The sequence below is a fragment of the Pongo pygmaeus genome, chromosome 11 (genome assembly GCF_028885625.2).
Source record: "Pongo pygmaeus isolate AG05252 chromosome 11, NHGRI_mPonPyg2-v2.0_pri, whole genome shotgun sequence".
Lineage (NCBI taxonomy): Eukaryota > Metazoa > Chordata > Mammalia > Primates > Hominidae > Pongo > Pongo pygmaeus.
This window is the reverse complement of record NC_072384.2, coordinates 67,740,426-67,764,936: the sequence shown is the minus strand read 5'-3', so window position 1 is coordinate 67,764,936 and position 24,511 is coordinate 67,740,426. Positions and strand designations below refer to the sequence as shown.

Sequence of the window (24,511 nt, the reverse complement as noted above, 5' to 3'; positions counted from 1 at the left end):
CAAATCTAAGGATATGGGTGAATTGCTGGAGAAGCTAATTAAAAATGCAGATCCCAGGCCTCCAGTTGTAATAATTGTGATTCAATAGGTTGGATATAGGGTTAAGAATCTGCTTTTTAAACAGACATCTTAAGTGTGGCTGATGTAGTTATCCTTTTCCTGAGGCTTTGAAAAAATCTGCCCAAATCCAGGGCCTTCCCGTGGGGTTATTTCTTGACTCTGGAGTTGTTGTACTGGGGCTTAGACACCAATTTTAATTTTTTTTAATAGAGCGTGGGCTGTGGATATGCTAATAACCTTTGATTGAAGACCACCAAGGTTGTATGTTGCCCCTGGAGGCTGAAAATCCAACCCTTGTTTAGCCCACAAGCTCTGATGCAATTAGTGGGGAGAAAAGAGCTTTTCCCCCTAACTGGGTATTGTCCACATGTCAGGCCCTGCACTCCGTTGTGTCCAGTCAGAGGGATTCCTTTTTCTTATTTATGCAAAGCCAACGTGTCTATAGCTGCAAAGAAGGGATGGAGTGGGACTGACCTGGAAGTAGGGACTAGCTCTTCTTTTTGCATTTAGAGCCCTTCCCATTTACAGGTGGCTTGAGGTTGAAGCAGTAAGGAATCAGAAGCCACCACCACACCATACATATTCAAACCAGGACACTTGTGCCTTTTGGCCTTGCCAGTGGGTGTATCCGTTTATCTGCGTGAATAGCAATAGACATTTCTTTGTGGAATGTTTGGCTTCCATTTGGTTGATTTAATCAGTAAAACAAGTGGGTTTTGCTGGGAGGAGTTGGATTATCCCTTCCAAGCAGAACAGGAAGTTTTTCAATATTGCCAGATCGTTGGACTTTGAGTTTGCAGGGGGCAAGGACTTCAAAGTGACCGTTTACTGACTATAAAAGTCAGATTTTCTCTGTAGGAGTGTGTCCAGCCTACAGTCTAGTGCCTGATGCAGTGTTCCCTGGCATGGATTTCGAGGGCTGTTATGGGCTCTTGTCTGTCCTTCATGTTGTTGTTCAGTGTTTTATATCATCTCTCTGTGCTCACATAGAATTATTGAAGGCCCTAGTTCATATTAGCTTGCCAGGTTTTGTGTGGCTCCTACATGCTGAGCAGGGGCCAGTGGATTCAGTTTTTAAAAATTGAAATTCAGATAGAACATTGCTCTTCAGAATGAGCTCTCCTATGAGACCTGACTTTAGAATTGAACTGGATGTTCTGCAAATCAGAAATGCCTGAAGGCAGAGAGCTTCCCTAGGCTTGTACCTTGAAGTTAACTGCCACATCCCCTACAGCGACCTACTTAGAGATAACACATTAAGTAAAAGTGCTCTTCCCCTTGCTTTAGGTTATATAGCCCACCAGTGCCTACTGTCCTCCGTGTAGACCCGACTTGGAGCACACTTCACCTCCCTTGTCTACCGGTGTCTTCCCCAGTGATGGGCTGATGTGCATTCCATTCACTTAGCCAATACTCGTGGAGGCCTCCTGTGTTCCAGGCAGTGGTCTAGGTGGAAGGGCTGATTCTAGGAATGATAAGGCCGGAGGAGACCGCTCCACAAGCATGGAAGTTCTAGGATGAGGTACATAGAGAGTCCCCGCCTGGGAACGGTGAGGAAGTGACTAATTCTCCTTGGGGTTGTTCAAGAAGGCAACATCTCAAGTGATTCATTCATAGCTCGGGCGGGCTAGGTTGTCCTCTCTTCTCCCTATACTCTCCATCGAAATGAAGTAATCTTTTTCTTAAAAGGTAAACAGCTTCACTGGCAGAAAGGTTATGTGTTTTACTCCAGGTTGCATGTTCGTCAGTATCAATATTAGGACTAAAATCCTATAATAGAGTTTTAGCTTTGAGGGGCTGAACCTCTGAGTAAGTGCTCTTGAGACTAATGTTAAATGTTTTTGTTTTTGTTTTTAAACCGGCAAGCAATCATATTCCCAGAGTGATTTTTTAAAAATCTATTGTGTTTCATTAAGAAAACAAAAATGCCTAGAAGTAAATTCCAATATTAATCACGTTGAATTAGATGGAAATTAGAGTCTGTTCTTTTTTAGCTCCTTATCTCACGCATGCGACTCATCTGGTGGCTGGCTTGAATTTACCTAGACTCCCTAATAATAATTTTCATTATTATTGAAAGTTATTACAATTAGTAAGTTATTGAATTTCTTTATATTAGGTATCCTAATCCACATACTTTCTGCAAGTTCAGTAAGTGTACTCACTGTAGGGTTTTTTGTTTTTTTTTTTTTAATTGTTGCTTGAGATGTAGCTTGTGGTCCAAGGTGAATTTATTTACATTTGTTCTGATTTGATTCCTCTATCTCTTTTAAAATCAGAACCGAGGACTATTTATTTTTCTGTGGTATTACCAGATGGTTCTTGATGAGTTATATACAAGGGCTGCTTGTCTTCAGTGAGGTCTGTGACCTCTAAATGTTTTAACAGGCTTTCTCAGGTAAGGTAGTTTATCCAGGTCAGTGGTGAAACGTAAGTACATTTCACTGAGTGGCCATTAATCCACCTCATCCTACTCTTTGCTTTTTATGTTTTATTTTATTTTTTTGGTAAGCTCTAAATCTTTTCCAGCAACCCTGGAAGGAGGCTCTACTAACTTGTTCTTTTGACGGAGGCAGAAGGACAAAACTTAGTCAGCATGGTGGTGACACAAACCAGGTCACTTAGGAGGGTCACCAGTTTGTAGCTGCCTTGAGAAACATGGTCTTGCTGCGCTGGGCTCAGTGGAGGCGAGCGGTTTGTGCACTGTTATCCAGACAGGCCAGCAGGAGCGTCTGTTTTATAAATTAATGCGTAGGGCAAGTTGTGTGTGTCTCACCGTTACTGTTGTCTTTGACTTGAGATTGCACTGTGCACATGTTCCTGCCACATAGAATGCACCAGATGACAGAAAAGTCGCTGTGATAAGGTTTTCTTTCTGTGTGAAATAGTAAGACGAGGAGAATGGTGACATGTAGTAGATCAGTTTGGGTCAATGTGCCGAATAGATGCTCATACTATGTTGAACCATATGACATGACCATTTTCGATCTAGAAAAATGGCAGTTTCACACTTGCAATCTAATAATTTCAAATTGGGACCATCAGGTAAGGAAAGGTGTACTTTTGAAGGCGAATAGCAGTAACACACTCAGGCAAAATAACAGCCTGTGGTGAACTTTTATTTGACTCACAATGCTTTTATATTTAAAAAATTAATCGTCTACCTTATTATATTAGGAGATGTCACACAGAATTCTGGATTTTCAACCTTTCTGCAAAATTCTGACTGTCTTGCTATGCCAGGTCAACGATCTCAGATGGTGACAGTTGGCTGAGGCAGAGTGGCAGTTGTACTCCTGTAGAGCTCACGTGTGTGTCCATTCGTCCAAGTCCTCTCCTGGCCAGCTTCTGGTCCTCATGTGACTGACTGGCCTGTGGGCTTTGAGGTTGGCTACATGATATAAATAGAGCTCAAAGAGTAATAAGCTGGGGAAAGGCAGGATTAGAATAAATCAGCTGAACCAAAGCCATTTGTTTTGTTTACTATCCATCACCAGCTAGCACCTCTAAAAAGAAAGCCTGAGCCCACTCTTGACTCTGTTCACTGGCAAAGGACAGCTAAGCATACTTAAGGAGTCCTTGCATGTGCTAAGAGATGGTCAAACTCTTATTAAAGTTCCGACTTTGTGCTTCTCATTTAAATATAATATGGTGATTAGAACTTCCTTCCAGGGACTATAACTAATGTTACAGGCTAATGTGATGCCTTGAAATCTTGCCATTTATGGGAAGGGGTTACTGGACAATTGACATCTTAACTTTAACATAAAGTTCTTATGGACTAATTTTTTTTAAAAAAGTACTAGATGTTTATTGCTACATTGTTCATATGGGGATGAAAACTAGAATTAAAGGGGATACTCATCAACAGAAGGAGGGCTGAATAAATTATGGTACATTAATACTATGAAATATTATGTGGTGTTAAAGTGACAAATTGACAGGACACCAGTTGACCTGGAGGGATTTCCCTAAGGAGCAACGCTAGCTAAGATTTAATTAGTGCTTACTATGTGCTAGGCACAGTTTCAAAGGCTTTTTGTGTGTTAACTCATTTAATCCTCACAACCACTCTATGAGTGAAGTAGCATTATTGCCATCTTACCAATGAGGAAACTGAGGCATGAAGAAGTTAGGCAAGTCATCCAAGCATAAGCAGTTAGTATGTGGCAGGGCCGGGATATGAACCCATGCAATCTGGATTGACATAGATATTTTAAAATAACTTTTTTTTTTTTTTTTGAGATGGAGTCTCACTCTGTCACCCAGGCTGGAGTGCAGTGGCACGATCTCGGCTCACTGCAGCCTCTGCCTCCCGGGTTCAAGTGATTCTCCCACTTCACCCTCCTGAGTAGCTGGGATTACAGGTACGCGCCACCACGCCCGGCTAATTTTTGTATTTTTAGTAGAGACGGGGTTTCACCATGCTGGTCAGGTTGGTCTCAAATTCCTGACCTTGTGATCCGCCTGCCTTGGCCTCCCAAAGTGCTGGGATTACAGGCGTGAGCCACCGTGCCCGGCCTTAAAATAACTTTTTAAGGTTAGATATCAAAGTACATTATACATGACAATCTTTGCTATGGAATATTAATTCACAGCTGTTTCTGAATTGGATTATCTCTTATATTTTAAACTCTTATGCTCATCGTGCTGTATCAGACTTTAGAAATCATTTAGTTCTTTGGTTTCCAAATTTAGCTCTCCTAGCCTCTCTTTTAAACCAGTCAGATCTTCCTGGTGCTAAGCAAAATGAAACTCAGTTCTGACCCTGAGCCACTTTGCCCTCTTTTCCCTTGGGTGCCATATAAACAGTAGATATAGTTTACCTCCTTTATGTCACAGATGGAGAAATGAGTCCCAGAGAGAGAGCCTAACATTTATTGAGTCGATGTTTTCCAGGGATGTGAAACATATTATGTTATGAAGCCTTAAAGGTGTATTTTATTATGCCCGTTAAGGAAGCTGAAGTCTAGATAGCAGTTAGGTCCAAAGTCACAGAGGGAAAATCAGTACCATGTTTGGATAGAATCCCTGTCTAACCTTCTTTTCAAGGCTCCTACTAACCTAAGATGGGAACTACAATGAGCCTTTCAACTACCAGAGGCCTTTCAGTTGAATCTTGCCATTTGCTGTTGACTTAATCAGGAAGTTTCTAAGAACTTCTAATTAGTGTGGCATTCTCTGCCATAGGTGTTAGTGGAAGAATGATTTGAACAGACATTTCAAGGCTTTTGTATTAGTCTGCTTGGGCTGTTGTAACAAAATACCATACACTGAGTGACTTAAACAACAGAAATGTATTTCTCACAGTTCTGGAGTCTAGGAAGTCCAGATCAATGTGCTGACCAATTCAGTTTCTGGTGGGCTCTCTTGCTGGCTTGTGAACAGGCACCTTCTTGCTGTGTCCTCATATGGCAGAGAGGGAAAGTAAGCTCTCTATTGTCTCTTCTTGTAAGGATACTAATCCTATTGGACCAGCGCTCTGTCCTGATGACCTCATTTAACCTTTAATTACCTCCATAAAGGTGGTAATTATCTGTTAACTGTATCTCTAAATATAGTCACATTGGGGATTAGGGCTTCAACATAGACATTTTAGGGGAACACAGACATTCAGTCCACAACAGCATTTCAGTCATCCCTGTTAACCTCTGCAGAGGAAGTGATCCTATAGAAGGATTTATTCCACTTGAAACAGGAATGGTCACCTTTGGCACTTTATCATCTAGTGAACTGCCTGCTACATGGCAGGGATTTAATTACTGTTTGTTGATGAATTAATATAAGCAAATATCTTTTTGCTGCTTTTTTTTGTGCCTAAAGTTTTCTTGGAGCTGTTAAGCACATTCTTTCACATTTGGTGATCAGGTAGTGATGTTTCAAGAAGGTTTTGCTTTGGTAGACTCTAGGAACATTGCGTTATGTGATGGAAGTACCACTAAATTAAGCATAAAGGAATAGGTGTCGTGTAACAGAGAGGGCAAGGAGAAGAAATCACGGAAAACCTGGGTTAAGGAGAGTTGCTGTTATTAAACAGAAAATTTAGGTTTGAGCTTTGTGACAGGACAAAAAAGGGAAATATGATGTGACATATTTCTTATTATCTGTTAAGTTACTTGGGAGGAAGACATTTTTACCCTAGCACTAAATGCAAAGAGGAAGTTACTGTGTGAGTCATAGGAGTAGGGACTTTGAACATACTGTTGAAACTGCATTTGACAATAGTAGCGATTTTTGCAAAATAAACACTGTAGTTTTTCATGTTAATTTCATATAGACCTTAGTGAAATGCAAAGTTGTAATACTAAATTATATTTCCATGAAATATTTCTTTGGATAACTGAAAGTATAAAATGCAAGTGTGCAGTGTTCTGGTTATTTACCTTATTACCAGCAGCAGTACGGAGGGGAAAATGAGAAGAGGTGTCAACTAAAGGAAAAACCTGCATCATGGTATTGAACGTGAGGAATCTCTTACCTCTGATTGCCGTTGACATAATCACTATCTAAAACTTCCAAGTAGCTGTTCTTAGTCGGGAATTACTTAGCAAAAGTGAATTGAGATAGAGTGACTTAAAAGAGTGAACTGAAAAGATTTAAAGCTGCGCCCACTTAACTTGTGCATATGTGCATACAGGCCATAATCCTATAGAATGATTTATTGCACTTGAAATAGGAGTCAGGAATAAAATGAGAAATTCATAAAATGTTAAGAACTCTTATTCCCAAAGCGGTGCATGATACTTCATTGAAAATATGCTACTAATGTTAATGAGTCATGTGTCAATATCATATATTGTTCAAAATAAATACAAGTTGCTGTTCAGCATAGTAATTGCTCCTATTTTATTTCATGTTGCTAACACTTGTCCAATTCCTGTATTTACAAGCCCCACATTTTTTAGCTTCCTCTTAAACTAATCAGCAAAGTGCATAAAAACCCTTAAAGCAAGACAGTCTTGGTATTATTTCTAAATGTCCTTTAGAATTATGCAGTTACGTCACCTCCTTTCCTTTCAAAGCATGGATTTACTCTAATCCTGGGAATCCTAATCTAGTACTAGCAGACTTCAAACTTTTGATCATCACTTACAGTAAAACATGTCATACTAAAGCTTGGGTGTAAGTGAAACGAAAGTTTCATAAAGCAGTTTTTACCCTTAGTACATTCTGATGCTTCCCTTAAACAATGCTGGCCTCCACCCGGTAAGTTGATTGCGTGGCCAGTGGATCCTCACTGGCAATTTGTAAAAACACCAACCTGGTGCACAGAATTGTAGATAAGGAATAAGGATGACTAGGGTCCTAATCCTGTGCTTTCCAGTTGCTGCAGGAAACACATCCCTATCCTTTACAAGACCCTGTTTTCTCATTCATAAAGTGAGGGGGTTGGACTTGATTCTCTTTAAGGTGCCTTTCCACCTTTAACTTTGTTCTTGGTTTCTTCTATAGTTGAAGGGAAATCTTTGGATTTAGAGTAGAATCTCCCAAATTGTTTAATGAATGATTAAATCCATTCATGTTGTGACAATGATCTCAGGTCACAAAGCTTCATAATTCTGTCTAGAGATGAGAAGTAGCCAGTTGTTCCTTAGTCAGCTGTGGTTGTAAAGCAGTAACAATTCTGTAGTTGTAAAGCTCTAATAAAATATTTTTCTCACCACCTACCCCTCCGTGTTTTTAGAATTCTTATTTTTTGTTCTTTGGAGGTTAGGAGACTTTTATTGTCAAGGACTTAACTATGAGAGGTATCTCTGTATTACATATGCTTGTTTTGTCCTTTCTGGGAAATTAATTTATTCTTTCCTGTTTTTGAAACTCCTTGATTTGTGAATGTTCTGGAATGTGGATTAAGGATGGAGAAGCTGAGCTGGGGGGAGATTTATTGCAGGTAGAGCTGAGGATGGTTTCCCACCAGCTGCTAAAGATGTTAGTTGATTTCCCTGCTGGGTACCAGGCCTAGTGCTAACCAGCTGCATAGCACTTTCTCTGTGGCTCCCTTCAGTGATAGTGTCTTGTTCCGGAGACTGGAAAATATACTTTGCTATCAACAGACTTTTTGTAGTGTTTGGCTCTGCCATCTGGACCATTCTGGATTGAACCCAGTGGTCTGTGATATGCAGGGCCAGTGAAGCCAACCTAGTGGGACCTGGAGTAGCAGCCAATGGGGTAGCAGCTGATGGATGAGCAGTGAGATTAGGGAGAGGAAGGCCCTTTGAAGCAACCTGTCCATAACACTCTCTTTCCAAACAGCTCTAGCAAATGAGGCTCATGCAGACCCTCGTCTGGGTTGTTTGTCTTCTGTTGAACCTTATAAGATGGAAGAAAGTTTTTTCCTAGCAAGGCCAAAACAAGTGAGGAAGGGAAGCATGTGCTCTGGCTTGTGGGAGGTAGAACAAAAGCACAGATCTCGGAGTCTGGCAGACATGATGCTGATACTGGCTCAGGTACTTATTAGCTCTATGTGACCTTGGGCAAGTTTTCTGAGTCCCAGTTTTCTCACATGTAAAATGAGGCTAGTGATAAAAATGTACAGGCTCATAAGGAGTCAAGTGCCTACTGTGCAGTGAGTGGTCAGTATGTGTGTGTGGATTTTCTTTCCCAGTGAACACAAATTGGGCTTCCCTGGAATGGTAGTCTTTAAGTTGGAGACCTGGGTTTGGAGGAGTAGAGTGATCTGCTGGGGTTGCCAAGTCAGGGGCAGACCTGATGATGAGGCCACAGGGCAGAAGAAAGGGCAGAGCTTCAGCCCTGTAAACACCCATTTGGGCCCTTCCTTGGGGTGGGAAAGCCCTGATTCGCACTAGAAATGTCATGCCTTTCTATCACATAAATTAGGAAAGCTAATACTGATCTCTCTTGTTGCCAAATACTCCCCTGCTTTCCCTTTTATGATGCTATTTGATGAATCATTTGAGAAGTATTACCTGGAGAAAAACTTTGGGGAGAAAGATTGTCACCTCTGACCACCTTTGCACAATCCTGAGTGCAGGCTGTTTCTCTTGTTGGCTATCTTGCAGTGGTAGAGGATTTATGTGATGAGAATGGCATTTTTGGTATTATTTGCAGAATTGAGATGCCTTAACCTGAAAACCTTTTTGCCCCTATGGAGTATAAAGCCGATTAGGAGCTCTTTGTGCTCTGCCGCAAATCATTACATGTCTACATTTTGCTCTTATGAAATATGGATAATGACATGACTCTGTCTCTTAGGAGTCTGAGTGCATTAGCTAATGATCATGAAACCTTAGAAATAGAAAATTTATATGAATGTCAAGAGCTTTTGTAATTACACATTTGCATCATTTTGCTTGGCATCCTTGAAAGTTGTGCTTTCAACATGAGAATACTAGGGTTGATTCTTGTTTTTCTCATTGTGGAGCAAGCTCTGAAGAAATAAGCCCAAAGAGTGTTCAAACAGATCAATTATCTCAGCTTCTCGTGAAAGCCCTGAAGTAGCGTCTAAAGAGTGGTTTGGTTTGGGCTGAGGTGGAAGAAGAGCTTGAGATATTTTAAAGACACTCAAGCTAGAAAATACCAGGAACTGAGAATGGAAATGGCTTTCATGCAAGGTTGTATGTAGATGCTCATGTCCCTTGTCTCCTGTGTCCTCAGAAATACCTTGTCTGGAAAATGCAGTTTTTTTTTTCTCCTCCAGATAATTATTTTAGGATTTAAGAAACTCTTTTAAAAAAAAGATGTCAAATGGTAATGTTCTGAATACCCTGAGTAGAAGAGTTTAAAAAAATTGATCTTTAGGAAAATAGTTACAGATAGTAACCTCACAGTGTGCCATTTGATCGCTGATGTTGTTTTTATTTCATTGCAGGCAGTGGAGCTACTGCTGTGGTTCAGGCAGCCCTATGCAAACCCAGGCAAGAACGTGTAGCAATAAAACGGATCAACTTGGAAAAATGCCAGACCAGTATGGATGAACTATTAGTAAGTAACAGTGCAGGGAATATCTGCTGGTTGCTTTTCTTAATCTATGGGTATATGGGGATGGTTGGGAGAAGAGCAAGGTGTTATCTCCTATTTTGACATATGCTTTTCTTGGAAAGCAGCCCCTACCACTTCCTACTTCCCAGATTAATGGGACTGTACCTTATGATTGTGTTGTATAATGAACACCTTCCTTTGCTTTGAGAAACAGCATTTTGCTCAGTTCGAATAATCCCAAGGTGAGAATGGCCTCAGCGTTGGCACTCCATTTGCTGTATCAGGGGCACACACTGTGGCGTGACCTAACATGACAGGATTACTGACTGCAGTTTTGGATGGTGAGCTTCTGGCCCTCCATCTAGAATGTGTGACACAAATGGAAGTTGTCCCCCAAAGTATTTGTTGGTCATTTTAGCTTTCATAAATTATAGCATCACACAAATTTGAGTTATTTTTTTTAAATGCTCTGTAGCTTGCATTTGGCTAATGAGAGGAGTTTGTTTTTCTTAATGTGGCAATTTGTACTTCTTATTCTAAATGAGTACCTTATATAAATAATTGGAGCTTGTCAGTGTGGATATGACTATGGTAGCAATGGTTGGTTGAAGGAACATTTGCTTTTGGCTTAGCTGACTCATTATTAAATGAACAGCTTGGCAAACGGTTATTAGTTGCCCGGCAAACTGTGAAGCGTTTGAGGGTTTAATCTCATAAATATCATTGTTGTTCTACCAGCCAATTTTCTTTTTTTCCCTTTTGGCCATTTATTTGAGGATAATAGAAAACTGCAGTGGAGGAGTTAACTGATTGGTTATCCCCACACTAATCCCAGTACAAATATTAGTCCAGTAGCTCCATACAAGCTACAAAGTATAATGACAGTTGGCTGCAAATGAAGAAGCCTTTTGTTACAGTCTACATTGAGAATGGAATGTCATTAACAACAGCTTTTTGTCTTTACTCAGAATATAGCTTTTATTTTAGGCTTAATTACAGTACACTATAGTATAAATTAAGTACAAGAATAAAGCTGTACTTTTCCAGATCTGTTTGGCCTTACATTTTAAATTAGGCTACACAATGCATAGATTTCATTGGGTTTTATTGAAGCAATGGATTGCCCGCTAAAACTCGAAGAGAACCAGGGCTTCCACAATTTAATGTTAATTTTTGAAATTTGCATACATTTAAGGCTTTTACTGGCCTTGAAATTTCAGCTGTGCTTTGCTCTTACTGAAATTCCTACTGCATGCTACTTGTCTGTTGCTTGCTATCCTAGTGACCACTAATATTGTGCCTTTGTCACCCAACCAGTTTTCAAGGTCACTTTCTCTGAGTTGGAAAAAGCATTTTATAAACTGTGGGGAGAGTTGGGTCCTGCTTCTGCCACTAAACTTGTTTTCACTTTAGTAGAGTTACACAACAGCTCTGCGTGATTTAAAAAGAGTTGAATTGCAAGTTTTCTTCTAAGATCCCTTTAGGAATCCTGAAATTCTGTGGCTATGCATAAGTGTACTTTAACATTTAAAAAAATATTTGGAGTATGCATTTAAATGTATGTACTGTTTGGATGTATCACTCAAGAATTTGCCTATGATAGTTGTGTTTTCGTTTTTGTTTTGAGATGGGGTCTCACTCTGTTACCCAGGCTGGAGTGTAGTGGCACGGTTTCGGCTCACTGCAACCTCCGCCTCCTGGGTTCAAGTGATCTCCTGCTTTAGCCTCCCAAGTAGCTGGGATTACAGGCATGCACCACCATGCCTGGCTAGTTTTTGTATTTTTAGTAGAGACAGGGTTTCGCCATGTTGGCCAGGCTGTTCTCGAACCCCTGACCTCAGGTGATCCGTCTGCCTCGGCCTCCCAAAGTGCTGGGATTACAGATGTGAGCCACCGCACCCGGCTGATACTTGTGTTTGATTGTGGTATTCTGTTAGAGGTCTCAGCCATTTTTTTGCCGTTAACAGAATATTGATACAGAATATGTGTAAGGCTTGTGTGTACTTGTGCCTGACAGTTCTGGAGCCTGCCTTCTGGTTTGATGCTATGGTCTCTGGTCTCTACCAAGCCCTCAGTTGCCCACAGCCTTCACATTTCCCTCTGCTGGCATTTCCTCCACAGTGTCCAGTGATGGTAACTGTGTAAGCGTCTGGGTGGAGGTCAGCAGGGAGGGTGGTCATTCCGGTTTCTTTCCTTTGTTTTCCTGGAACCAGTAAGCATAGCAGTGTCATTTGGAGCTACTTGTAACTCAGGTAGAGCTGTCTGTCTAAGGAATGGTGCTTTTGTGGCTTTGTGCTTTGCTCCATTCGTCTGAGGTCTTTGGATTTATGAGTTTGCTTATTAGGAGTTAATTTATTTTCTCATTCTTATTTTCTTTCCTTAATGCCCGTGTTGCAATAGAGTATAATATATTTGCATTATTTATTTTTCATTTTATATTGATTTATTGCTTTGATCTTTCCTTACCCTTGAACCTTTGACCTTTTGGTGTGTTGATATATTTAGAGAGGGGGGAAATGGCTATGGTTCTTTAGGATGTACAACTCCCAGGTCCTTTTCAAACAAAAATAAATAGAATTTACAGAGTATAGCCTGCCTGATTTGCCAGGCTTCTGTGGCCCAGTTATTGGCACACATGAGATCGTGTGGAGCACAGTTGCTGTCATCTTTTCAATGTCTCGTACTGCTGTTGCTTGCACTTTTATTATTTCAGAGGGCTCACATTTTGGCAGTGTTTGGACATCCGGTATCCTAACAATCCTTTAATTCCATGAGTGTGTATTATATATAGGTCAGTGCACTGCATCATCTCACAGACTGTGCCATGTGTTAACTGGAAACCATTGTTCCTAGAAGAAACAATGGCCACTGGGATCTTTTCTTGTGAGAGTGTTATGTCATAGAAATCACAATTATCAACTATTTGTTGGCTACTGGGACATGTTTCTCCCTTGATGAAACTATCACCTCCTGACCCTCACTCCCAGCTCAGCCCCCACTGACTACCTATCCTCGTCCTGTCCCCACTCCCTTTGTCCCATAATAAAGGGGGATTTATACACACAGGTCAGAAGTGATGGCACACAACAGTTTTAGACAACTGGGCAAGAACTCTACTTCTTTATGTGGTAGGGGCTGTCAGTTGAGTTTCCTGTAGGTCATGGAGCTGGATCCAGGGTTTGCTGAAGAAGGAGTTAAGCGGTCATCATTTCTGAAGGGAAGTGCTAATTACAGTGTCAGCTTCTCTGTGAATGAGGAGAGGAAAAGAAGTGTTAGATGAGATCATTGGTGCTAAATAATTGATGATTCAGATTTATACTGTTGAAATGAGTACTGTAATATTCTGTAAAGATAAGTTAGTTACAGATCAAATAGACATTTATTTATTTATTTGGTAAATACTTACTGAGTTTCTGTATTATGCTTAAGCCCATCAAAAGGATGACTTTTGGGTGTGTATATGAGAGTACAAGGCTTTATGCCCACTAAAAATTCATTTTAGTTTAACAGCAATTAGATTAGAACACTCCCAAATAAATGTTTTTCTTGGTATGATATGAATAGCAATTAATCTAATCCTTTTTTATTTATTCTTTTGAATTTTCATGTATGTTTTGGAGTTTGGCCTTTTAACTGTATTCTGATCTCTGAAGGTATAATGATCGTAGTGTTCAGTTTTCCAGGAGCCAAGGATATGGTCTGGTTTGTTCTGTATTCCTTATTGCGCCAACATAGATGCTTTGATAATTTCTGAAATTTGTTAACCCCACATTTGTTGTTAACTCCATATTTGTCAAGCCCATTGGTGGTATAAATGACTAATTATAACTATTTTAATGCTCTCTAGGAGACACTTATAGTTTTAGAGCAGAACTTGTTAACACCAGAATTATCAAACACCATTAGATGCTAGGAACTGACTTCGGTGATGGGAAAACAGAATGGATTCCTATTTTTGGGGGAGACCATGGACTAGTGAATGAGTCTCTTCATTTTTGTTTTGGGTTGGTGAGATTTTTGAACTAAGGGATGTTTTTCTGGACCTTTTGTCTTTATTTGCCCGGAAATGGTTTAGCAGATGACTAGACAGTTTACTTTTGTCTAATATGTATTCCCTTGAGGGAGTTCCTGCTTTCCGATAGGAGTTTCAGATTTGTTCAATGGGTCTGACCCGTTGTCTTGCAGACTAGTATATTCTGTGTGAAGATGGCCTTGAGGTTTCCTGCGAGACCTTGGTTCTCTGGTTTGTGGCCAACCTCAAAGGCTAGGGATGCTCCCCTGGGGCACTCCTGACTTCCCTTAAAATCCATCACATGAGTGCTTTTTCTTGAAGTCATGTGTCTTTTCAGCCTCTATCACCAGGTGACAAAATGAACTCCATAAATATAACAGTCCTTCCTTCTATTTACCCTAACCCCACTTTTTGTGATGTTCAGGTTACTCTACTTTATCCAGGGATTGATGAACATTTTGGTTCATCACCTTACTTGACTGTATGACTTTTCGACTTTAAATAGATCCCTTTCAATTTTTTCCTATTGCCTCAAGTTCTCATATTTCTAGTCTGCCTTTGGTACCCATTCACAGAAAATTCAGCCTCATTCCTACACATACATCATTACTCATTCCTACACATACATCAGTGCCATCAAAATTTAAAGTTTAATTCTCAGGGGCAAGAGAGTCATAGGAGAAATCACGGCCCAGGGACCAGGCAAAGCATTTGTGTCATTAAAAAAATGAAAGAAATAATTAAGTGATTACATTATGAAATTATGGAATGCTCATTCCATAATTTCCATATGTGAATTCCTTATGTGAACAAAGTCATTTCAAGAAAACACTGGTTATAAAAAAGTGATGAATGTTGATCCTCGTGATAAAAGGAAAGGAACTCCCTGGGTCAGGGGACTTGCTTTCTTTACTTGACTCCCCTGCAGAACTGCTCATTCTGGAAAAATCAGTTTCACCACTGGTCCTTATTTGTGTGATGAGAAATTCTGGCAAAATTTTATTTTTATTACCCAAGTGCTATGACTCTATGTATTTAAAAGTATATTAACAAAACCCCCTTTTCAATCCACTTAAATAAAAATACTAATTGCTAGCAAATCATGCGTGATAATTTAGGATAGAGTCAAGTCACTTTACCATTACGGTATGATAGCAGAAATCTACTGTAAATTCATAGATTTGGGTACACAATTTATCATTTTTTCTCCTGTGAACATAATGAAAGAGTTTCTCTGTCATTCAATAGTCTTCAACTGGCATCTGCTTTTTTCTTCCTGTCTCATCTTTCTCTAGGGATTTTGGTCTATCTCACTGACAATATTTATAGATAAAATCAAGAACTTTTTCCTCAGAACAAAGCCACTGCCCTCCTTTTGCTTTCTGCTGTAGTGTTGTTTTATTGTTTCTCCTTTCTCTCCCCCTTCCTCTCCTCCTCTCCTCCCCTTCCTCTCCTCCTCTCCTCTTTCCTCTCCTCCTCTCCTCGTCTCCCTCCCTCTCCTTAGAAAAATGAGTTAGCTATGATTTGTGGGTATTGGAGAATAAAGCTCTAGATATCTTCATGGCTTGATGATCATTTGAGAAGAACTGTTATCCCTAACCATTATCTGATGCAGGTTGCTCTCTTCCTTTTTAAATTAAAAGATTTGGTGACCTCTGAGCAGTTCCTCCAGTCAGAAGTTTTTTTTTTTTCTCTTCCTTTTAATTGAAGTTTAAGGGGGGGGGAAAACTCTCAAGACCTTGTTTGCAGTGTTTTAGCAAATTTATGGAATTATGTTAATACTTTTGCAAATCTTGTTTATTCTAGAAAGATAGTGATTAAAAAACTTCCATCTTTTTAAGTTGGCCCTAAAACAGCATAATTTTGTATATGTGTGTTTTCTTTATTGCATCTACGAAAGTATGTTTCCATTCTTTTTGAAGTTAAGAATTTTCTAATTAGTAAATTAATAATTCATATCCCAGCTCAGTCTTCATCATGTGTGGTAACAAATTGCATTTAGCTGTTTGTTGTAGAGTTTTTTATATTAAGGATATAGCATTAACATGCAAGCCTACTTCACTGAATATAGTACTGTTTTGAGCATTTCAGGTTTCCATTAAGTTTTGTTCTGTCATCTGTCTCTTGCCACTTGGTTTTGTAATTATTTTAATATAATTTGTAGTACTATTTTGAGCATTTCAAGTCTCGGCCATTAAATTTTTTTTTTTTTTTTTTTTTTGAGACGGAGTCTCGCTCTGTCACCTAGGCTGGAGTGCAGTGGCACCATCTCGGCTCACTGCAAGCTCCATCTCCCAGGTTCATGCCATTCTCCTGCCTCAGCCTCCCGAGTAGCTGGGATTACAGGCATGCGCCACCACGCCCAGCTAATTTTTTGTATTTTTAGTAGAGACAGGGTTTCACCATGTTAGCCAGGATGGTCTCAATCTCCTGACCTCGTGATCTGCCGCCTCAGCCTCCCAAAGTGCTGGGATTACAGACGTGAGCCACTGCGCCCAGCCTCGGCCATTAAATTTTGTACTATTATCTGTCTCTTGCAACTTAACTTTGTAACTATTTTCACATAATTTGGTGGTTATGTTTATCCAGGTATAGTCCAAATGAGGGCAGGATTGGAAATAGAAAATTTTTGGATATTTTGAAAGCACAAAAACATTCTTAAGGAATTAGAGAATAAATACTATACTGTATATGCAAAACTAACATTTTTAGAGCACTAAAGTTATATTAGCTTAGGAACATGTATAATTTGGTTGGAGAAAACAACTTTTATTTTTGGAACATCAAATTTAAAAGTTATGTAGCTTATTTGGATACTAATTAAATTTACTAATTGATTTACTTTTAAGTGTTTTCTACATTTGTTAGAAATAGCTCGTTAAAATGTCTAACATCTCATGCTATTTTTTCAAAAAGTAAGAAAAAATTAACATTGCAAAAACACTTATGTTTTTGGGCTTATATGTTTTCAGTAACAGGGACCCAGCACACACTTATTTTCAGAGTAGGAGAAAATGGGGAAAACATGCCCAGATTGAATATAATTTTAGTTACATCTCACTTTTTTAATACCCCACTTTTGCCGTCCTCCTAGACTTCAGGAAAATGTTGCTTAGGTTGAGACAAATGCTTTAGTTCTTTCCTATGTTACTGTCATTCTTATTTTGGTTTGGTTATTTCCATAATTAATTAAGCTGTTGCTGAAAAAGAAGGGCTGTGGAATCCTCAGGAGGAAGGTTGAAGAGTATTAAGAGGAGTCTGTGCTGCTTTTGCAGGAGGGTTGTTCCCTGGCAGAACCCCAGATGGCACACAGTATCCAGGGTGCCACAGGGGATACCACAAAAAGAAGACACATTACACCCTACGTTGTCACTGTGTGGTAGTGAACTCAAATACAGCAGCCGTGGTAAAAGTTTGCCTCCAGGTTTCCAGCAGTACAATTTGGCTGACAAGAAAAGTTCTTCCTGTTTCTGTTTCTGGTTTTTTGTGTTTTTTTGTTTTTGTTTTTGCTTTTTAAGAGATGGAGACTTGCTATGTTGCCTAGGCTGCCCTCGAACTCCTGGGCTCAAGTGATCCTTCCACCTCAGCTTGTTGAGTAGTTGTCGTTACAGGTGCATGCTGCCAGGCCGGCCATCTATTTCTGTTTTTAATGACATCTTCAACTTGAATTTTTTCTGTATTCCCAGTCACAATTTCATGGTCAAAAAGCAGTTGTTCATACCTGAGTCTGATTCTGATTCCACTGTGGCACCCTCAGCACTTTTAGAGCCCAAAAGACATCACTATTGTTTGTTGAATAACTTTTTTAGCTAACTGTAAAAGAAAATGGCACCTTCCTATTGAGTTTTCATATAGTATTTCAATATCACTACTGTATTTTTTGCTTTCTCCCCCTTGTTTCATTTGAAAAAAATAACTATACATGTGGCTTCTTCATTTCCAAGCAAATTTGTTTAGTTTTTTAAGACCGTTTTTGCAGAGCACCCAATTTCATGACATTATAACGAAGCAAGTAGGCCTTGGGATATTCATTCTGTTCCGTTAGCAAGTAGATGTTTGCCCATCGGAATTTCTCTGCTACTTCTGAGAGATTTTCCAGACCTCCAATTGCCCTGACACTTTACACTTTTATATCTGCTCCTCCCTAGTTTTAAAAACTGCTCTACAAACACCAATTAAGGCTATCACAAAATTTATGCTTCCCTTTTCCTGATTTCTTAAAAATGTTTCTCTTTCTTCAAAATACCTAGTTCCCATTTGTAAACCTGCCTTCCATGGGACTATACTTGGTTAAACTCAGATACCGAATCACATGAAAATAATTGTAAAGTTAAGTGGCAAAGGACATTCGTTGATTGGTTTGTAAGTGGTACAAGACAAAATGTTTGACTTCCTTGAATAGGTTTTTCTCTGCTGGTACTTTTCTTATAAAGGAGGCAAGAGTTTGCTGTATAAATGGTATATCATTTTTTACAATTAAAAAAATTCATGACTGGGTGCGGTGCGCTCACGCCTGTAATCCCAGCACTTTGGGAGGCTGAGGCAGGTGGATCACCTGAGGTCAGGAGTTCAAGACCAGCCTGGCCAAAATGGTGAAACCCTGTCTCTACTAAAACTACAAAAATTAGGTGGCACACACCTGTAATTCCAGCTGCTCAGGAGGCTGAGGCAGGAGAATCGCTTGAACCCGGGAGGCAGAGGTTGCAGTGAGCCGAGATTGCACCATTGCACTCTAGCCTGGGCGACAAGAGCAAAACTCCATCTCAAAATGAATAAATAAATAAATAAATATAAATAAAAATAAAAAAATTCACAATGACGTTTTCATGATTGAAAATGACAGTCCAGAAAAATACATTGCTCTAAGACCTTGTTAATCCTGTTCTTCTGTGCCTTGGTTGACGTTTGAAATCACTGAAATTTGTTTTTGGTTAAACCTGCTACTTTACAGTATTTGGTTATTTGTGAATATTGATTAGGTTACCTTTCATAATGCTGCTAAAAGAAGTGCATGCTGGAGAATGACTTTCTGAAAAGTGTTTTTATTTAACAAGATTACTCCTATACCATTTAAAGAATTCTTTAAATGTTTCGAGGGTATTGCATACATTTTACAGATGTATTTGGTCGTCTCTTGCATTTGGAAGTAGATGTTTTATTTGATAATATTTGTACATCATATATAGATATCCTTTGTAGATTACATTGCAGTGGGGAAATGTGCCTGGGAGCTACATGTTTCTCTCGCCATTTCATTGAAAGAAAAATACATTTCAGCACTTAGCTCGCAAGTAGGGGTTCTAAGCTTTGGCTGCACATTAGAACCACCTAGGAGCTTCTGAAAATTTTCATTCCCAGGCGGTCTCCTAAACCAATTTACAGCAGCCTCCCTGGGGCCGGGACTCAGGCGTGGGTATTTTTCAAAGCTCCCCAGGTGATTTCAATATGCAGCCAAGGTTGCAATCCTTTGCTTTGTAATACAGTTAGAAGTATCTCCTCAGATTTAACTGCATACAATTTTGGAGCTTGAGTAGGTTTGATTTCTTAACTAAGTACTTGAGTAGGATATTTTGCCATCATTATCAGATAAAGAATTTATTTAGGATTTACATAAGTTGTAAAATACGCAAATTTGGTTAAGTATAGTTTAATATTTTGAATTCAGAATCATTTAAACTCTTCCCTTTCAGTAACAAAATCTCTATCCTTTTAGTGTTTTATGAATCTCACGGTCTTAGGAACAAAAGAAATCAGGTTTTAACTTTTTCCTAATTCTTATATCTTTAAACTTGTACTATTTCTCTTTGTTCTGAACCCTTTGCGTAAATATCTATTTAGATAACTTATTCCGAAAGAGTTTGAGGCAGTTTACCAGGATACATGAAGTATGACAAGGTGTTATAAATTAAATACAGGGCGAATTAGGAAAAACATGGGTTGGGACAATGTAGAGGTTAAAAATTCATGACCAAATGACCTATCCATGCATTACAGCAAACTCCTTGAGCCAGTGGGGCCAACAGATGTGTCCTGTGACATTTCTATTGGAAAAAGTGAGGGCTGCTGCCATGGTCTGTCTCTGTGCCTTTGAGGCTTAGTCAGGAATTGGGACACTTGAGATTAGGGCGATGCTCACACGCAAAGAAGAAACTGAGACATTGAACAGACTGAATTAACTTTGAACATTTGTGTTACGTGCTAGGCATTCTGCAAGGAGTTTTATACATCTCATTTCCCCTACCTCACAATAATCTCATGTAGATAGTAGTAATCTCCTTTTACAGAAAAGGAAACTGAGGCTCAAAGATGTTGGATAACCTGCCTAGGTAATCAAGCCAGTAAATGGCAGGGCCAAGCTTCCAAGCCAGCTGTAACAGAGTGTGGCCCTTCTGTAGTAGATCCTGGAGGATCAGATTCTTGCTAATCACAGTTCCTGATTGGCCTCAGTACTATTTGTAGGAGAAATAATGGTTTCTGTGTGTGTGTGGGGGGGGGGCGGAAATGAAAGGCCATATAGCAATATGAGAAAATCTCTTATTATATTTAGTTATGGCAGGGTACAGTGGCTCACAGCTGTAATTTCAGCACTTTGGGAGACCAAGGAGGAGGATTGCTTGAGCCCGGGAGCTCGAGACCAGCCTGGGCAACACAGTGAGACCCTGTCTCCACAAAAAATTTTTAAAAATTAGCTGGATGTGATAGCATGTGCCCATCACCCCTGCTACTCAGGAGGCTTGAGGTGTGCAGATTGCTCGAGCCAGGAAGGTTGAAGCTTCTGTGAGCTATGATTGTGCCATTGCACTCCAGCCTGGACAACAGAATGAGATTGTCTAAAAAAAAAAATTAAGTTTTTTTTTCCCATTTTTTTTTCCAGTTCTGTTATTTTTTGGGGGAAGAGGAAGTTTTTTTCCTCCCAACTCCTCATATTTGTAGGGTAGGATACTTTAAATATTTTGTATTCCTCACCACACCTAGCATGCCGCACGTAATGTCTGGTTTGGCAAATTTTGCAGGGCTGACATAACAGCAGTGTGTGGGTGTCCTTCTTTGATATGTCTTTCTTGCACATGGCTCCCTGTAGAGGGGTGCTGCTGTGGCTGCCACTTCAGTTCTAGCAGATGGATAGGGGATCTTCCATGCTACCCCATTTTAAGGTTGGTCTTCCCACTCTTATGAAATTTCACTTGTGATACATTTCAGATGGAGCTGTGTGAACAGCTCTGCCAGCCTCAGAGATGATTAACTACTGTGCCATAGCTTGGTTTGGTGCTTGTGACATGTCTAAGTCTCATTTCCTAGGTTTCCAAGGGAGCCACTGTGTTCAATTCCTTGACTATATTTTTGGCAAATGTGTTGCCTGGATTTCAGAGTTGTGTAATTTCTCCCATCTTTGACCTTGTGGGATTTTTTTTTGTTTGTTGGCTTGCGTTTCTTTTTTAAATCTCAATGAAGTTTTTACCCTTTTCTGTCCTTGTGAAATTCACACCACTTTAGTAAAACAGTCTCCCTTATTTCCAGCTTTGCTTCTTACCCCTCTCCTCCAGTAGACTCTCCTCCAGTTAGACTCAGCCAGGCAGTACTGTCGGCCAGACCCACTGCTGGGCACTTTTGACACTGTCGGCTTCGTTGCAGTCATCTGTGTCCCTCCTCTCACATCCCCCAACCTTCCTCTCTGCCTTCTTTCAAAGCTCAGTCTACCACTGTGCCACTCAAAGTCTGGTTTCTGGGCCCACAGCATCAGCATCACATGGAAGCCTGCTAGAAATGCAGATTCTCAGGCTGCACTGCAGCCCTTCTGAATGGGAATCTGCATCTTAGCAAATTGCTGAGGTCGTCTGCATGTCCATCCAAATTAGGGAAGCACCGCTTTAACTCACGCTTCTGCCTTGGGTTGTGACCTAATTAAGAGAATAGGATGTTAGAACCCATTCATTCTGTCAAAAGAATCAGCTAAAACGTTTTTATATTTTCAAGTTGTTCATCTTTAGGCAATAGTTTTGCCATTTTTAGGGATAGGGACAAACAAATATGTTTGGTAATGAATGTCTTTTCCTAACCATATGAATGAGGTTAGGGCATTAGGAGAAGCTTAGATAATTTAACTGATAGATTGTTACCAAGGGAGCATTCAAATAACACCCATCATTGTTTTGAAAAGAATGGAGGGGATAGTTTTGTGGAAAGATTTCTAGTTTTCAGGTTTTTAACTTTCTTCTGTGTGGAAATATTACTTATCCTGGGGATCAGTGATAGCACAGGTCATATCCCAAGACAGAGCGACAGGTGTTTCTCCCTAAGGCAAGTTTCATCATGTCCTTAAGCATTAATGCTTGTGGAAAAGCTGCTGTGCAGGACAATGGGTGGTGCAGGAGTTGGGGACATGGACCCCCTAGCCAAGAAGTGAAGAGGGACGGCTCAGCTGCATGGAAGAAGAATGTGAGGTTGAGTGATCAAACTGATGGAAAGCCACTCTCGGGCCCCCTGCCCCTTCTTTTACCTGTCCTTATACTGCTCCTGTGGTTGTGTTGGTATGGCAGTATCTGTGACCCCTCATCCCTCACTCATTTAAATTCCGGAACCTTTTAATGTCCAGATGGTGTCTCTAAGACTCAGAGTTTTGAACGAATAGAATTTGCTAAGTTATATCTATAGGTTCTACAGGTTTTCTAAAGGAGTTACACACACACACACACACACACACACACACACACACACACACACACGCTCACTGCAAAGTCAGAGAACCTGATACTCTGGGTGGGAAGTGATACTGGCCATCTAAATGCAAAGGGCTAAAAAGTGTGTTTTTCTAGACTGTCTCAACCTTGCCTTCAATGTAAAAGAATTTCCTTTTGTATGACCATTAGTTGTTTTGTGCATTTTGATAAATTATTTAAAAGTTTGGAGTTACAGCACTAGAAAAGCATTCACTTACATTTAGAATGCAGCTGCATTTAAGAGACATTGTTCTCATTTCTTTGAACACTAGGCATCTGTTTAAACTGGACCCTACCTAATGCTACAGACCTTCAATGTGGGCCATCCCCCCACTGAGCAGATGCTATTGACTTGAAATAGGAGTGGCCAGGGCAGTGTTCCATTTCTCCTTCAGAAGTGTCTTATGGCATCAGAACCTAATACCGGAAACAGATGGAAACTGAACCTCAGGTTTCAGATCTTATTCAAAGGATAAGAGTTGCTGAATTGAAAATTGTCAGATTTAGAAAACCTGTAATCAGTCAAATGGATGAGGGGAATGATGAAGGAAAAACATTGTTATATACTGAGAAGAAAAAAGAAAAATGAGTAGTTTCTAAGGAGTTTATCTTTGGTTAAAAGCACTTCATTTTTATTATTTTTTAATTTTTTTTGAGACAGAATCTTGCTTTGTCACTCAGGCTGGAGTCCAGTGGCACGATCTCAGCTCACTACAACCTCCCGGGTTCGAGTGATTCTTGTTCCTCAGCTTCCTCAGTCACTGGGACTACAGGCACACACCGCCACACTCAGCTAATTTTTTTGTAGAGACAATGTTTCCTCATGTTGGCCAGGCTGGTATTGAACTCCTGACCTCGGGTGATCCGCCTGCTGCGGCCTCCCAAAGTGTTGGGATTACATGTGTGAGCCGCTGGGCCCAGCCAAAAGCACTTTAAATAAACATATATATTAAGGAACGTATGAGTGTTACATGTTACAGAATTTTGGCCAAGTTGTCGGATATATAGGATGTTTTTAGTAGTATGAGGATTAGGCAGTACTGGACAAGCAAAGATAACGTCCAAATTGAGATGTTCTTCTTGGGTAACTTTGAGTTAACGCGAAGCTCATTATTATTGAATATATTCATAGGATGCATAAATGTACTCTTCTTTCATCAATACATAATGGCAAAAATGAGGTTTCTTTGATCATTTAGGTTATTCTTGTCCTTTTTATAGCACCTTGAAAGTGAGTTACACTGGTCTGGTACCTTTGATTGAGAGTTACATTAGACTGAAGCTTTTATGGGAGTCATCCGACAATAACTTAAAATGACAAACTGAAATCAGTATGAAACTGAATATTCCAGAAAAATGTGGTTTATTGAAAGTTTCCATTTGTTTTATTTCCCAGTTTTGTTGTTTTATGTCTTTATATAAAACAACAAAGAATAAAATACATTTTATTCTCTATAGCAGTGTTTCCAAGATGTGACCCACAAAACATTCTTTTCCTGCTTTGTTAATATGGATTAAACTATGGCAGTTTATCTACTGCAGGACTTCTCAGAGCCTTTGACAGTACTAATATTCCCTGTGATTCTTTTAGAATGAGATACAGTATCTGATCTTTCCCAAGCTTATTTTACTTCGCCTGCCGCTGTCTTCCCTGCCACCTCCTTTTTTTAGTTAATGGAATATCTACTATGGCAGATAGCTGGGAAATAATACTGTAGCATTTTCAAATGTATTTTCTCATTTACCATCACAGCAGTCCTGAGAAACAGAGACAGTTTTGTTG

At 39.8% G+C, this 24,511-nt stretch overlaps 1 protein-coding gene across 1 annotated transcript in view; it reads left to right on the top strand.

Annotated features, from left to right (window-relative positions):
• The window catches only part of STK39 (serine/threonine kinase 39), a 300,737-nt gene that overhangs the window by 55,947 nt on the left and 220,279 nt on the right, over window positions 1-24,511 (top strand). Inside the window, exon 2 of the mRNA XM_054477384.2 lies at window positions 9,890-10,002. Coding sequence (XP_054333359.1) covers window positions 9,890-10,002 — 113 coding nt within the window. The remainder of the gene's footprint in view (window positions 1-9,889; window positions 10,003-24,511) is intronic.